General features: G+C 41.8%; 1 protein-coding gene across 12 annotated transcripts in view; it reads right to left on the bottom strand.

Annotated features, from left to right (window-relative positions):
• The window catches only part of PDE8B (phosphodiesterase 8B), a 357,518-nt gene that overhangs the window by 163,913 nt on the left and 176,129 nt on the right, over positions 1–17,476 (bottom strand). For 7 of the 12 annotated variants that reach the window (XM_067031182.1, XM_067031180.1, XM_067031187.1 and 4 more), the window contains exon 2: positions 10,667–10,726. In XM_067031182.1, coding sequence (XP_066887283.1) covers positions 10,667–10,726 — 60 coding nt within the window. The remainder of the gene's footprint in view (positions 1–10,666; positions 10,727–17,476) is intronic. The other 5 variants (XM_067031183.1, XM_067031181.1, XM_067031188.1 and 2 more) reach the window with 1 other exon arrangement.

The following is a 17,476-nucleotide window of genomic DNA, read 5'->3' as shown; positions in this document are numbered from 1 at the left end:
GCTTCCCACACAAACCACAATCAAGGCTCTGGATCACATTTTCCCCTTTAGGCTCCCTGCCTCCAATCAACCTTAGTGCTTCCCTCTGTGGTCCTGCACGGCCCGCCCCTCCTCTCGGAAACTGTAACAAACTATCTTTCAATGACAGTCTCTCCTAATCTGTTGGCCTCCCTCTACCTGAATAGAAATTAAAATCGACATATTGAAACAAGAGTATATTACAAGAGTACTCACTAGAAAATCTCTCTAGGTAGTATTCAAAATTTTTTCCATTTATAAAAAAGATAATTCTGAAAGACTACTTTTCAATAATCCAACTCCTAAGCAAAGTGAAAATCTATGGGAATTAAAAAACTATATATATATATATATATATATATATATATATATATATATATATATTTAGAGTAAAGTACTATAGTAATCACTTTTTTTTAAGGTCTGCCTATCTCTGGAAAATTCTATCTTCTCTAGGAAAGTAGTGCACCCAAGTATCCAAAGCTGTACTCTCTGTCCCCATCTCCTAGGCCACAGGTGGACTAATAATGTTGTTTCCGGGAATTTGAAATGTGAACAGAGAGACACAGAGGCTGGGAATCAGGACCCATGGCTCATTAATAGTAGAGATACTGAAGGAAGAACCTTAAATCCCTTCTGTCAAAATACTCAGAGATGGCTCATTGTCACCCTTTCTAAGCCATGGCTTTTCAACTCTTCCTTGGATTCTGAAAAATAAAAAAACACTATCTATTTCTTACTCATTTACTATTCTGTGTAAGACAGCTGTTACTTAAAACCAAAGAACACAACCCCTCAAAAACCTTTTGTGATATAGTCCCTCTTCAAATTTATCATGCCATGTATCAATATTTAGTTTCTTTGTCAAACATGTCAGTTTGTAAATGTTTATTGACCATTCACTGAGGCAAATCCCATAAAATGATTTTGTAAAATATATTTTTAAAAATAATTAATAAAAGCATATAGCTGAACTTAATTTATAAAGAGTAAAAACTGACTCTTGCTTGCTCTAAATAGTATGTGGAACATTCCTTCAAAGAATACTTTAGATGACCTATCATGCAAGATGTTAAGAACTGAGAGTAAGAAGCTGACAGAGACGACCACAGTCCAGTCTCTACCCCTAGGACACAAGCAGGGGAGAGGTTCGGGTAAGCAGTAAGTATAAGAGATGCACTAATAAGCAGTGACCAAAAACAGAGCAAGGACATGGCATCCAGGGAAAGAATCTAGGCCCAGGAGAACGGGAAGAAGGAAGTAGTTTTGTTATATCAACCTCACTGTACTGTTGTAAACACAGCGAAAGAGAAGACAATTAAAAGCAGATCTGGGGTGAAGCCTGGGGCAATGAGGAAACATCTTCTGGAGCAGATCTTGGCAAGCTTGTGCTTTGTCCAGGATCAGAACACAAACACAGGCAGTGCTCACTTTGCATGGCAGTGCCAGACCATATAAATGACCAAGCAAAGCAATCTTAACGAAGGATGGTAAAAACGATGGTTCCACGACATTTAGAAATTTTGTCAAAACATAAAAAACTTTTATTGTTGGTTATAAACGTAGATCAAAATGAAAAATTAATAATTAATATTTATTCAGGGCACTTACTTTAAAACATTAGAAACTGTGAATTAAAAAAAATTTTAAGCTTACTGAGTAGTTGGAACACTGCTTGCCTTCTTCCAGTTGTATAAATTATGATACAGCATGAGCCTCTTTTCTATGCCTTGGTGAATTATAAACTCTTAAGTTTGGATGAGCTTCCAACATTTTATCCTGTGTACTTTCAATGTCATGAAACGTCCCCAGAGTTCCTTTAATTACTGTGCTGTTTTTTGTTGGCATCACTTCATCTTTTTCGTCAAAACCACGTTCTTCATTTAGCTCAATAAACTTGCATTGGCTAACTTCCTCTGGCTACCCTCTAGAATCTCTCACAGGCACAGCAGTGTCACCACTGCCAGTCAGCTTTCTTCTCTAACTCCATTTACATTGCTGTTTCACTTCCAGCATTATCGCTTTCCATTCCTTTGCTACACTTCCGTCTTTGTGGGCTAGCTCCTGCTTTCAATGATATACTTATATATATTTTGTAATGCCGTGCGAGTTACCACGGAGAGGTAAAGGGGCGACACAACTGCACACTCTGCTGTCTGTGCTAGAACTAACAGGCAGAGACTTCGAAAAAAGTGATGTGGTTTGTCACTGCTCAGGCTGCACATTTGTTATTTATCTAGTGACTTGTGGACTGAAGAACTAGCAGCAAAGTTTGTACTTGATGCAATCATCACAATTAAAACACCAATGTGACTGCAGTCTTTGGGCCTGGTGTTATTTAGCCCCAATCTGTGTACACTGGAACTGTGCAAAGCCCGGGCTACCTGTATGGCTTTTTTTTTTTTTTTTGCAGTACGCGGGCCTCTCACTGTTGTGGCCTCTACCCCGCATTGCGGAGCACAGGCTCCGGATGCGCAGGCTCAGCGGCCGTGGCTCACGGGCCCAGCTGCTCCGCGGCATGTGGGATCTTCCCCTGGGGGCACCCATGTCCCCTGCATCAGCAGGCAGACTCTCAACCACTGCGCCACCAGGGGAAGCCCTGTACAGCTTTTCAAACGTAGCTATGAATACCTCAAACTACCATGTAGGGTCTCCCTCTATTCCTACCTATACCTTCTTGGAACCACAAAGTTTATTTATTTATTTACTTAAAATAAACTTATTTATTTATTTTTTTTTATTTTTGGCTGTGTTGGGTCTTTGTTGCTGTGCGCGGACTTTCTCTAGTTGCGGTGAGCAGGGGCTACTCTGTTGCAGTGCGCAGGCTTCTCATTGTTATGGCTTCTCTTCGTTGCAGACCACAGGTCCTAGGCACGTGGGCTTCAGTAGTTGTGGCACGTGGGCTCAGTAGTTGTGGCTCGCAGGCTCTAGAGCCCAGGCGCAGTAGTCGTGGCACATGGGCTTAGTTGCTCTGCGGCATGTGGGATCTTCCTGGACTAGGGCTTGAACCTGCATTCCCTGCCTTGGCAGGCGGATTCTTAACCACTGCACCACCAGGGAAGCCCAGAACCACAAAGTTTAATTCATCTTTCGACCCAAGCCAGAATAATGAAGTAAGGGGTGACCCAGAGCAGGACCCAGAGAATGAAGTGAAAGAGGCTGCAGGGGGTAGCACTCAGATTCTGGGGGAGTGGGGGGGGGCGGTCCTAGTGGCTATGACAAGGACAGGGACCATGACTCTCAGGAGTTCTCAGAGCAGGAAGGGACTCTGGGGGTGATCCATCAACCCCCAATCAACAGATGAGTTCAGCAACTTCCCCAAGCAGAGCAGCGGCAGAACTGGACCCACAATTCCCAGCTCCTCCTTCAGTAATCTCTCCTGATGTCCTCTTGCTGTGCTACAAGTATTGTAACCATTCCTTTGACATGTTTTATCAAGAAAGTACTGAAAACTATCCTTCTGAGGACAGCAATAAGCGGTCTTTGATAGCTAAGTGAGTATGAAACTATATTCTCTGGTGAAGGCTAATTATGAAAAAGATGAAAAAAAAACCCTAGCTTTTCCTTAACTTGAGGACAATGTAAGTGTTCATTATTATTAGTGTTCTTTATAGAAAGGATGTGTCTACATGTTTCCAAATGGATTATCAATGTCTACTATTAAACATCTAATTTTCAGAATACTTGGTTTGGCTTTGAGCAAAAACCAGGTAACAAGTAGCTTCTAGAGTAAACCACATACATAAGTATATCTACATCATACTCAACAGCTGGCCAATCTGATCATAGGTGGGCCGATTCAGTTGGAAAAAATGGTTTGGGAGCTTTCCTCAAATGTCCCTAAGAAAGTAATGCTAACACATCTTGTTTAATACATCTTTTTGGTGATCTGATGTTAACTAAACTGAAATTTGCACACACTGGAACTATGCAAAGTAAGGGCTTTGTCGAGCAGCTACAGTTTAATGAGAATTTAAGAGCCAGCCATAATACTGAAAGGACTTTAAACATACTATCTCATTTAATAACCCTTCACAACTCTTTCAAGGTGGGCATCATCCCCACTTACAGACATGGAGACTGAGATATGGGACGATTAAGAGACACACCCACAGCTACACAACTAACAAGATTTGAACTGAGGTTGGCTGGACCCCTGAGCTGGGGCAATCATTAAGTAACGTACTCTATTTTACCCCCAAAATATTGGACCAAAACCCCTAACAACTCTGTGGTTCCGTGAAATTGGCTGGGCCAGGTAGAGGACCTGACTTGGTACCAGCAGTAAGGACAGACAGGAGGGGAGATGCTGACCACAGCAAGTTACTGAGTCTGAACATCTCCATCACGCCGTCATTTCATTTACTATGTGAAGAACAACTTCCCACAAGGCCAAAGGATCTCCAACATAAAGTCTCCAATGCATAATGGTTCCAGAAAAAAATCCATGTCCACACAACATAGAAGTTTAAGTTTTAAAGGAAAGTGCTGTCTTGCTGGGAAAACGCTTAGGCCAGAGCAGTGAAGATCTGTTTCCAAGTCCAGTCGGAAAGCTCTCTGAGGGGCAGGGGCGACAGCACTCTAAGCACAGACAATTCCACACACGGGGAAGTAAATATGCTCCAGGCATTGACGAAGAAAAGACCTCTTGATTTTCAGATGGTATCATGTTGATAAAAATCTGTTGCCTCATAATATTTCCCTACTTTTTTTTTTTTTTTTGCTAAGACTGGAAAACATGCCCTGCTGTGAGTCACAGGCAGTCTACATTGTAGAGTATTGTAGCTGTCCTCTATAATACTATGAGGCACGTCCACCCGCTCCACTCCCAACAGCACTCCCTCCAGGCCACATCACACCTCCTGGTCTCTACATGGGAGCAAATTTCCTCTGGTGACCTCAGAAGTGCACCCTCAAAAGCAACCACATCCTGGAATATGTTTGTCAAGTAAGTTCCTCCCAAGTCCTAAGCGTTCTGGCTGACGTAGTTAACGTTTTCGGCATGACAGTGAAGTTACAGAGTAAGTATTTTTCTCCAACGAAAAGAAAATTACAGAATTTTGCTCCAAGAAAAAAAAAAATTAAAACTAAGGTTCTAGGCCATTTCGAAGACAGTTGCAATGACAGTATCAGAAGCCCAAGAACACCTGACTAGTTTTCTCTGTCTTTCAAGTTAGAATGTAATAGACAATAAAACCAATCAGCCAGACTCCCTGGGTGGTCAGGGGTCATTGTTCTGCCCCCTTCCCCTGCAGCACCTGGTGCAGAGCCTTGAGCACAGAGGTACTCCACAGACAGGAACTGGATGGATCAGTGAATGAAATTATGTTTGAATGAGACCCAGGAGTAAAGACATCCTTGGTTCTAAGTTGAGCTTATTATTTTTTTTAAAAAAGAGTCTCTTAATTATTCTGTCCCTCACTCAGAGAGGGACTCTTGACCACTTGTATCTGCTGTCATGGGGGCCAAACTCATGTGACAGGAACCAGGCAGGGTACACGGTAGCACTGGAAACACTCCATCTCTTATGCTGGGTGGTGGGTTCATGGCATTAGTTTTACTATTATATTTCATAGCTTATGAGCACAAATTTAAAACGTTCGTTATGTTTTAACACACCAAATATAATAAGTCCAAAATTACAGACAATCATTTTTGTGATGAGGGAGTGAGTCCATTATGAGATATTTAAATACTGCAAAGGACTGTAGCGTATTTGAAAGGATAGAAATACAGTACACTTGAGATTTTGTTATAAAATTTGACTGCTAAACAAACATTAAAAATAAGCTAAGGGTAACCACTAAAATAGAAGCCTAACCTATAGCTTCTAAAACAGAGAAAATAAAAGGTAATTCTGAAAACTATGTCAACTTAACAAAAAGTAGACATATGAGAAAAAGAAAAAGGGTAACAAATAGAAAATACAAAATAAGACTAATTGTATCAGTAATCACACTCAATGTAACAAGATTACACTCACTTATTAAAGTCAGATTATCAGAATAGGTTTTAGAAAAAAAAACTATGTGCTCCTTATAAGAGGGATATTTAACATAAAGTTATAAATAAAACCAAAAATGAAAAGATAGAAAAAGATATACCAGGAAAATATTAACCAAAGAAAGCTGGTCCAGCCATATTACCAACAAATAAAATATAAATTAAGGCAGAAGTTTAAAGAGGGACACTACATAATAATAAAAGGAACAGTCACCAAGAACATACAACAATCTAGAACTTGGATGTACATTAACATGACAGACTCAAAACATCAGAAAATATTAAGAAATATTGGGGATATTGACATATCCATTACAATAGAAACTAACAGAACACAAAAAATTAAGATAGAGATGGTTTGAATAGCATCATTAATAAAGTTGAATTAATTTCACAGATATAGAAACCTGTACTCCAGAAATAGAGATACATCTTTTTTAAAGTTTTTGTGGAAAATTTCAAAACTGGCTACATTATTGGCTACCAAACAAGTTGCAACAAGTGTCAAAGAATCAGGCATCAAGTAATTCAATGGAGCGAGGAATACAAAGTCATTTCAACAAATGGAGCTGCTCATTCAACATGGAAGGAAAAAGAGCCTTGACCTCTTTTTTCCACCATACATAAAAATGAACTTGAGATAGATTATAGATCTAAAATTTAAAAATTTAACAATAAAGTTTCTAGAAGAAAACGAGAAATAATCTTCAACCTGGAATTAAGGATTCATAGACCACAGAAATAACCATAAAAGGAGTGATAAATTAGACTATATCAAAACTAAAATTTTTGCTCAAAATCCAAATTTGTGAAAATGAAGACAAGAGCCACAGATTGGAAGAAAATATTTTCAAAATCTGGCAAAGGACTTGGGACAACAATATATACAAAATTCCCACAACTCAGTAGTTTTTTAAAAGTCAACCCAACTAAAAATGGGCAGAAGACTTAACTAAACATTCACAGAAGATTTTTTTAAATGGCCAATCAGCATGGAGAAATGCAAATTTAAGTTACCGTAAGATAGAACTACTCACCTACTAGATAAGCTAAAATTAAGAGACTGAAATAAACATTACCAAGGATTTGGAGTAATAAGAACTCACATTGCTTGTAGGAGTGTAAAATGGTACGACCATTTTGAGAAAAGATCTGGATATGTCTTATAAATAGTATCTAAACACACTACTGTTTTGAAGGTTCTAGCAGGACAATCAGACTAACAAAATAAAAGGCATTCAGATTGGGAAGAAAGTAGTAATGATATGATCCTGTATATAGAAAATCCTAAAGAATTCACACAAAAATGTAAAAGCTAATAAATGAGTTCAATCAATATACAAAAATAAATATATTTCTATATACTAGCAATGAACAACCCAAATTGAAAGTAAGAAAACAATTCCATTTGCCATAGTATCAAAAAGAATAAAATATTTCAGGAATAAATTTAACAAAAATATAAAACACTACACTAAAAACTACAAGACACCGGTGAAAGAAGTTATAGAAAATCTAAATAAATGGAAAGACATCTTATGTTAATGGATTGGAAGACAAAATGGTTAACACAGTAATATTCCCAAATTGATCTACAGGTTTATTGCAATCACTATCAAAATCCCAGCTGGTCCCCCTCACTCCCCAAATTAACAAGCTGGTCCTGGAATTCATATGAAGATTCAAGGGACCCAAACAGCAAAAACAATCTTGAAAGATAAGAAAGCTGGGGGACTCACACTTCAAAGCTACAGAAATCAAGACAGTGTGGTACTGGCATAGGACAGACATATATCAATGGAATAGAATTGCGAATCCAGAAATAAATGCTCACAATCATGGTCAGTTGATTTTGGAAAAACATGCCAAGACAATTTAATGGGGAAAGAATATTCTTTTTAACAAATGCTGCTGCACAACGAGATATCCACATAACAAAAGAATGAAGCCTTACCTCACATCACATACAAAAGTTAAATCAAAATGGATCATAGAGCTAAATATAAGAGCTACAACTATAAAACTCTTAGAAGAAAACAAAGGAGTAAATTTTTGTGACCTTAGATTAGGCAACAGATTCTTAGGTACGACACTAAATGATAAAGAAAAATTTCAGAATGATGCCTGCTGCCTGACACCTTTCAAATAAAGTTTAAAATATTCAAAACAAAGTAAATATTAATGGATACATGGGACTTCCCTGGTGGTCCAGTGGTTAAGAATCTGCCTTCCAGTGCAGGGGACACGGGTTCAATCCCTGGTCGGGGAACTAAGATACCACATGCCGCAGGGCAACTTAGCCTTCATGCCACAACTACAGAGCCCGCATGCTGCAACTACAGAGCCTGCACGCCACAACTACAGAGCTCATGCACCACAACTAGAGAGCCTGCGTACCAGGACTACTGAGCCCGCACACTCTGAAGCCTGTGCACCACAACTAGAGAGAAGCCCGTGTACTGCAACGAAAGATCCCACGTGCCTCAACCAAGACCCAATTCAGCCAAAAATAAATAAATATTTTTTTAAATGGATACATAAATATGTAGAAGAAATATACAAATACCTATCATAACCAATCTCCAAATAGTGGTTACTTTTAGGGAAGAGACAGGAGGGCAAAGGGATAAAAAGGGCTTAAAGTATCTGTACTCTCTTGTTTCTAAAAGGAACTCTGAGACAAATAGAACATCCTTGATAAAATAAATTTATCATGTTTGATAAAATAAAATTAGCATATTTCATAAAAGTGGATATGGGTATACACATGTACTTTTATGAGTATTTAAAATACTTTACAATTTAACAAATTATATTTTATAAAAATGAGACATCCTTGGGGACCTCCCTGATGGTCCAGTGGTTAAGACTTTGCCTTCCAATGCAGGGGTTGCGGGTTTAATCCCTGGTCAGGGACCTAAGATCTCACATGCCTCGCAGCCAAAAAACCAAAACATAAAACAGAAGCAATATTGTAACAAATTCAATAAAGACTTTAAAAATGGTCCACATCAGGGCTTCCCTGGTGGCGCAGTGGTTGAGAGTCCATCTGCCGATGCAGGGGACACGAGTTCGTGCCCCGGTCCGGGAGGATCCCACATGCCGCGGAGCAGCTGGGCCCGTGAGCCATGGCCGCTGAGCCTGTGCATCCAGAGCCTGTGCTCCGCAATGGGGGGGGAGAGGCCACAACAGTGAGAAGCCCGCGTACCGCAAAAAAAAAAAAAAAAAAAAAAAAGGTCCACATCAAAAAAAAAAAAATCTCAAAAAAAAAAAGATTTAAGAATGAGATGCCCTTATCATAAGCATTCATTGCCAGTACAGCACAGGGTGAAAAATGAAGGTAAATTAAAGTAACTGATCTAAAACCACACTAATCCCAAGAAAAATTCTGCAAATTACTTTGGGAATAAATACTGATATCAGAAGCTTTGTCACTGCCTTTATTCAAAATGGACTACAAAGTCCATGCCCCCAGAATGAATACTGGAATTTTCCACTTGTTTGTATTCTATATAAATAGTTGTAGCTTATGTTTATTTTAATAAATTCTCTCTTCCTCTCTCTCTCTGCTCCTAAATTTGTTTTCATCCAATTTTCCCAAGCTTAAATCTCTTGTTTTTTTCCTTTCCCCAGATTTGCATTTCCTTTTCCAAGCAACAGTAAATTATTTTCTTTTCCAACCGCTCTTAAATCAAACAGTACATTTCTTTGGTTGGTTTTTCACTTTCATCTACATGTTAATTGGTTTATTTACATCTTCTCTGCATCTTCACTTGTCCAAAGTACAGCACAAGCTTCCAGGTGCTAACAAGCTACAGTTTTACAAGGAGGAAGGTGGCTCATGTAGGTCTACCAGGAAGATGCAGATGCAGAAGAAGACTTAACAAACACCTCTCATACCTATTTCCTCACAGGGCACACAGGAAGCTGCAGAGGTGGTGGGGAGGACATGGGTGCTGCTGCTGTTAGAGGGTGGTCAAGGCTGCAGGCGCTGGCCCCTTCTCTCCCTGGAACCAGGAGCCTGGTGCTTCAGAGCCCAGTAGGCTGCCTGCCTCTAGTCACACAGGACAACAGTTACCATCACTGAGCACCTTCTACTGCCAGGCAGTGTCCCAAGCACCTGATGCTATTTCCTTGAACTCATAATTTCCTAAGAGAGAGACATTACTGTCTCCACTTTACAGACAAGGCACTGGGTAGAGAAGTGAAGCAATACATGCAAGGTCACAGAGCTGGTGAAGGCAGAGCCAGGATTCCCACCCACCCAGCCGCGGCTTGTGGCAAAGCCCTGCCCTTTACCACACGGCTTCTTCCCTTTCCAGCTGCGGAAGCAGCAGGTAGAACAGCCGCGTTTTCGGTGAAGAGTTGTTCTCCCTCACAACCTACCATGCAATCGCTCTACATATTATATTATTTATACTCAAAATGGGGCAATATTTGTCTTCAAGAAAGCAATCTGATTCCTCAAGTTTGACATTAATAAAAACAAGCCTTTGCACACAGGCATATACACACACACACCACGTATGGATATGTGGGCATGCACGTCAGGTGGCCATCTGCTATATATGAAAGAGCCCTTCGCGTAGTGCTTCTTAACCACTTGCTCTGCAAAGTGAGTCCCTACAGAGGAACGGAGGTGTACCTGGATAGGATCCTGAGTCAGTCTCATGGGCCCGACGCGTACCTCTGCAGAAGAGACCTGCTAAAACAAACAAACACAGCACATGAGATGTGTCAAGTCATAAACCACAGGAATTGACAAATTCTTCCTTACACTGGATATTATATCATGCCCCTTTGCAGCTAAATAAAAGGATCCAATTTATTGACATGGAGACAGCTTATAAAATATCACATACAGTACAATTCTGGTTTTGTAAAAGAATGTATACATTTATGTGCATTGAAATGTCTGGGAGGGTATATCCTCAAGGCTAAGTGGTAGGATTTCAGTTTATTTTTACCTTAAGTGCATGGATTTTTATAATAAGCACATATTATTCTTTACTCTCTCTTTATGGGAGAAAACAACTCAATAATTATTTACTGAGCACCTACTATTCTGGGCATGATGCCAGGCTGTTATTATTCCGAAATTTCCAAAGAGTAAAAATTCCTCTCATATGTGGAAGCTAAAGCATTTTGATGGTTTAAGAGTGTCCCTATATTTAGATCTTATTTTTTTATCTTCATGTTTTAGCATGAGGAATAAACAGCTTACTCTTACCCGTGTTGACTATGACTAAATTATTCATTTCAGTTGTACCTCCTCAAATAAACTGAGTAACCTCACACCAGGACCACAGGAAGCTGAACTCTGTCCCATGACTCCAGGAATGGGCTTAGGTGCTCACTGCCCAACACCATCTAACTGCCTTTGGCTACAAGCAGAAAGAAAATATTTCTCTTTATTTTTAATTACTTTACTTGGATTTCTAAAAATAACTTTTCTCTGGACAATCGGATTGAAGGTTTGGCCTCAGCTCCATGGATCCAGGTTTGTTTTTCTCTAAGAGGCTGCAGTCATTTTGCCTCTACTTAGCAGCTTATCCTGCATTCAACACACTAGGTTGGCCCCTGTGAGTCAGACAGGACAGCTTCAGCAAGCATCGGAGTTCACAGGACCAGAGACATTTCAGTGACCCAAGGGTCAGAGGAGCTTTATCAGTTAAACAGGAAAGGCAGAACTTTCTTTACATTAGACTTGAAGACTACTAATTTCCCTTTCTCCTTTATTGCCCTTTAATTGCAGGTGGGCATGGTGTGAAGCTTCTACAAAACATAACCACGAGTTGCCCATGTCCTTTTCCTCTGTCAGGCGGATTCCTCCAGCTCGCTCTCTGCAGTGAGCTCTCCGGAAAGCAAAGCTGGGCTCTCCTGCCCTGCTTGGGGAAGCAGCCTCCCCATGGTGAGTCCTTCCAGCAGGGCTGGAATGACTCCTCGGGTCCCTGAGCCTGTGGACCTGCGACAAGTCCCTTCAGTGTGGCACTGCGGTCCTCAGGCCTAAGTGACACACTCAAGTTGCTTTTCTCTAAGCAAAACAATGCCCTGTGAGGGGTCTGTACTGATAAGTGCACAGCCCCAAGAATTCCCCTGGAAGGAGAACGTCACCAGGTCTCCTGCATCACTGGGACTCTGGCCGCCACGCAGCTTCACCCTAAAAGCAGTTTTTATCCTCTGAAATAGACACCCTCCCTCAAAAGCAGTGCAACTGCCAGAATTCTGCTACAAAGTTAACGACTGAGAAGTGAAACCAGTTTGGTACATAAAGAGAAATGTGACTGAAAATCTGAGGTATCTTTGTGCTCTCTGCTCTCTCCTGGCAGAATGCCTGCACCACCCACAGAAGCCCCTGCGACAGGGCCTCCTGCGCCTTCGCCAGCAAAACTGGCCCTGCACAGGGGCACCCAGGGGCACAGCACAAATGCAACAAGAAATCAATAAAAGTTTAAAAGCAATCAAATAAAAAGTGCCTCGCTTTGGAAGGCTATGGGACTGGGGCAAGGGCAGAGACTGCCCCCAAAGTGATAATTCCCTCCTAACCGACGCATTGCTGTGTACTTTGAAGGAACGAATGTGTGCACGACGTTGTTAAACAGGCCATGTTCAACTCTGCCAGCAAAGCAGCTGATGACTGCGGGGGCCTTTCTGTCTCCAGCCCTGTGCTAAGAACTCTCACACAAGCGACCTTGGCAGGAGAAAAGCAACAGCCATGGAGTGACGGCATGCAGTTTTAGAAGCAAGCGTCAATCTAGAAGATCCTTCTCCTGCTGACAGACAGGAGAGACCCCCCAACTTCCCCCTGCAGCACAAGAGTTCCCTGCCCACATCCAGCATTTTAACCTCCTCTGGACCCACGTCAGCAGGAAGCAGCCACCTGAGGCAGAGCCCAGGAGAGGAACTGCAAGGTCGCTGAGCTCTCTCCAAGACCCCGGCCTCTGCCATCCCATCCCCTCCCATCCCCCCCAGCCCCACGTCCCTGTGCTGCCTCCCAGAGAGCACAGGTCAACTTCACCGCCAGCCTAGGAGCCTCGGTTTCCCAGCTCCTCTAGTCCTGACCTGCACATCACTTCTTGTCTCTTGGTGTGCCTTCTCCTTCTTGGTCTGCGCTCCAGTCATCAGACTTCGGCTTCTGTGTCCAACAGAGGTCAACTATCCCAGTAGAACTGGAACCTCTCCTCCTGGCCTATGAGGGATGGCCCAAGGCCTGACCAGCAGCAGGTATGGGCACAGACAGCAGCAGCACTCTGCAGAGTTCTCCTTCTAACACAGGAGTCTTATTGCCTGCACTTCACCCATTTCTAAGAGAATTATGAACAGAAACAGGAGACCGCTTACTGATGTCTGTGTAGTCAAGCCAAGATTTTCTACTTCAAAGAGTGAACTTTGAGTAACTGCAGATACACAGATCCTCAATTAGTGTATTAGTTCTGATTCCAGGATGTGACCACATTTGCCAAGGATGCAGAAGCAAGAAGGAGGTGGGGTCATAGGTATTACAATTCCAGCTCTGGAGAGGAGAGGAGGGTAAGTTGAGAGTGTGAAGAGAGACACGCTTCCTAGTCACTCCGACCCCACAGCTCTCCCCAGCAGCCAAATGAGGAAGCACTGCTGGCTGACAGTGCAATTTTAACTATCCAACATTAATAGTGTGTCGAATATTTATGTGTACACACATGTGTGCATGGTCACCTACACACACACACACACACACACATAAATATATACATGTAGCAGGGTCACCAATTCACACTCAGATAAGTTGGCTCTTCAGGAAAAAAGAAATGCCCTATTTTGTATCATTTACTGATTCTATGGTGTAAATACTTTCACCTTGGCTGATCTCAAGGTAGCAACCTAGGTCCCTGAACATGCAACTGGGAGTATATCTTTTCATTCTGAGAGGGTCTATGAGAGGCAAACTCATTCAGACTTGTTTGATATGCAAATTTCTATCACTTGCTTTTGTTTGAGAGTTCAGTGAGATATAGAATTCTGATTGATAGACATTTCCCCTCAGACTTTGAGGCTGAGAGAAAGGAGACCATCTTTCTGGTTTTGAAGGTGGGGAGATCAAGGAAGGCTTTATGAAGACAAGTGGGTCATGCATGGGAAGAAGAAGAGACTGGGTTGGGAGAGGAAATTCCAGGCGTAGGAAACAACAGAAACAAAGGCACAGAGGCAAGAATGCAAAGATGCTCCTCGGGGAGAAGACAGGAATCTAGAGAAGCTAGATTACAGAGCATGAAAGGGAAGACTAGGTTGCGGTCAGTTCCTTAGAGGATTCTGGAAAGGAAATCCCTTTTGATTCTGTAGGCACCAACCACATTGCGTTTTTGAGCGCAATTGAGCGTTTTTGAGGTTTTTGAGCGGAGGATTAACAGGCAGATTTATGACTCGGGGAGAAAAACCATATGTTTTGCCTACTTTCTGGATAGTCAAGAACAGAAATTTTGCAAAAACAAAACAAAGACACTGCTATGAGTAGGAACTAGAGCAGTGGAAGCAAGTGGGTAAAATACACCACAATGATCAAGAAAAAAAAAAATTACCCCCCCCAGCTTGCTTTCATATCCAAGGACAGGGAACTCCAAGATAAAAACCAGCTGGTGCAGGGTAACCAGACGAAAGAGACTACGTCTTGAGAGAAATCACAGCAGTTCAGGCGGCTGGTCCACCTGTAACTGCAGCATACTCTCTGGTGGTGGTGGCCACAGCTCTAGGTAGCTTCAGGAATTGTATTAAATAACTTGGACTCTGGTTTTAGAGCTTCCCTCAAATATGAAGGTGGTGAGAATTCAGGCAAAGTGACTGACCTGGAAGGCCTTCGTGCACCTGCTCAGCAGAGCTGACTCAGGCTTGGAGGGCCACTCAAGTGCCCCCAACTCTCTGAAGGCTGGCCAGGTCCAGTTGCACCCAGACAGCACTCACTACTCTCTCTGCTCAGTACTCCTGCTGTGTGCTTCTTAGCATTTACTTTACTACCCGTTTAAATATCTTTCCCCTGGGCAAGGTTGTGAGTGTCCTGAGGGACACAGATATTGTCCTTTTCACTATTTTGTCCCCAGCCTCTAGAAGGTGCTCAGTAAATAAGAAATGGAATTGAATGAAACTGCCTAAGATCACACAGATTTTAAGGAACAGAGTCAGGACTGAGACTTCATTTTTCCCAACTCCCAGTGCACTGCTCTTTCATTTTGCTCCAAATTTTACAGCATTAATTCTGACTGCACTCCCCATATTTCTCTTATGGGTTTCTGGACTCTATTCCAACTTTGCAGATGGATTCAGCACCTGGCAATCTCTGCTCACACCCTAGTAGTCTGTGCTGCTGCTAACAGGGCTGCCACCAGGACTAAGAAGGAAGAGTTCTGTATGTGTGTGTCTCTGTCTGTCGGGGTGGGTAAGGAGTTGCCATAACTTCTACCTTCCAAAAACAAGCTCAGAGACTGAATCCTCCCCACTTCGACAACTCCTTGGGAGTCCATTCCTCCCCACCACCTGCAGTACTGAGTGTTCGCACACAGGTGTATACACACGCACAGCTCAGGGCCAAACCAACCTCACTTCATGAAAGGGGTACCCCATTGTAAAGATCATTCTTATTTTTAAATATCCTTAATCAACCCTGACTGCTGCCCTGTTGGCTCTGATTTTAAAACAGTATTTACATCTCTCAAGGGGTCCCCTTGTCCACCCTCTATTCCCAGGCCAAACTACTTTCTTTATTCCTCTGAGCTCTGGGTAAGCAAACGTGGTATTTGACTTGTCCCTTTTAAATGAGCCCATGCCTGCCCTCTGGCTTCTGGTCAGAAAGGCACCAGCAGTGCAGCCTCCACGTGCCCCACCATGAGGCTGCCGGGCATCGCTGCTCCGGATTGGGAACAACTGACTCGTCCTGCCTCACCTCCCAGGCCCACTGTCCTCTGAACACCCAGAACGCTTCCTTCCTCCTCTTGTCTCTGATCAGCCACAGGCCCCAGTGGTCAGCTCTGACCTCACACCAGCCTCCAGCCTTCACCTCACTTTGAGTCTCGCCATGTTCCACTGCCCCCTGGACCTTTCAGAGCCCAACAGGTGGTCCCAATCTTCCCTTCCCCTCCCCTTCCTGCTTCCAATTATCTCACCTAGAACTTCTCAACCTGGGCTTCTTCTTAGAATTACCTGAAGAACTTTTTAATTATATTAATGCTTGGGTCCTACTTCAAACCAAGAGAACTGGTATCTCTAAGGTGCAACCGGGGTTGAGAACCACTAGTCTGTTCTTTGAGCAGACATGTCTGTTGTCAACTTCAGACGCTATTACATATTCATTTATGTAACAGATATCAACGGAGCACTTACCTGGTGGAAGGCACCAAAACCCACCCAGACTCAACCATCATATCTGAACCCAGATACCCAAAGGGTTTTTTCCAGATAAGCTACTCCAGAAACACAAGATGATCATTTAGGCAAGAGGAAGATACAGTCCTTCACATTTGATGAGTTATTCCCCCCAAACAGTATCCCTAAACTAGAATCAAAATTAAAATTTTTATAGTCTTTTTTGTTACATACACACACATTATATATATGGAGGATTACTCATAGTCATGAGATACTCACAGTGGGCGACAGATCTACCAACTCCGTGTTTTATGCTCTGCTATTTAGAATATTAATTTGGCAGCATGAGGTTTTATCACAAAAATACAGACATATAAATGTCTACTCATCAAAATATACAACCATAAAAGAAAAGATCACTTTGACTTTAAATTTTAAAACTCCTATTCACCAAAAGCAAAATACAGTCTAATAAAAGGGAAAAAAAGATAGGTGCTAGCCCAAGAAATGACATCTACAGTATAGGAAACCAGCAAGTATTAGTAACCAGAACATAACAAAATCCTTAAAAACAATAAAAAGACAACCAGAAAGAAAGCTGGGAAAAGACCTTAAAAAGAAATTCACAAAATAGGAAATACGAGTATGAAGAGACGCTTAATATTTATTCAACAGAAATATAAAAATTTCAAATTACAATGATACCATGTCACAACCAGCTGTTTTTTGATCAAAAGAACAGAATTAAGAAGTCAAACACTACCTAGCGTGGGCAAGAAGTAGACCCACAGGAACTCATACATTGTTGTTAGGAGTGTAAATTGGTTCGGCCACTTTGAAAACATTCTGAGGATTTCTAGTAAAGATGAAGTTTACATATGACCTACAATCCACCTCCTATGTGAATGGATCCCTGGGGTATATGAGGAAGCACTTACAAGAACATTTGGAGCAGATTTAGAACCAAGATTTGGAAACAGCCTTATCCACAATCCATTAACATCTATCACCAAAAAAAATTTATATCAAGAAATATCCATACAATGGAAATTATACAACAATGAAAATGAAACTCAAGCTACCCCTTCCAAAAGGATGAATCTCGCAAACATCAAGTAAAAAA

This window comes from Kogia breviceps, chromosome 4 (assembly GCF_026419965.1).
Source record: "Kogia breviceps isolate mKogBre1 chromosome 4, mKogBre1 haplotype 1, whole genome shotgun sequence".
NCBI classification, from domain to species: domain Eukaryota; kingdom Metazoa; phylum Chordata; class Mammalia; order Artiodactyla; family Physeteridae; genus Kogia; species Kogia breviceps.
Note: the sequence above shows the minus strand (reverse complement) of the source record. Positions and strands in the feature narration are given on the sequence as shown.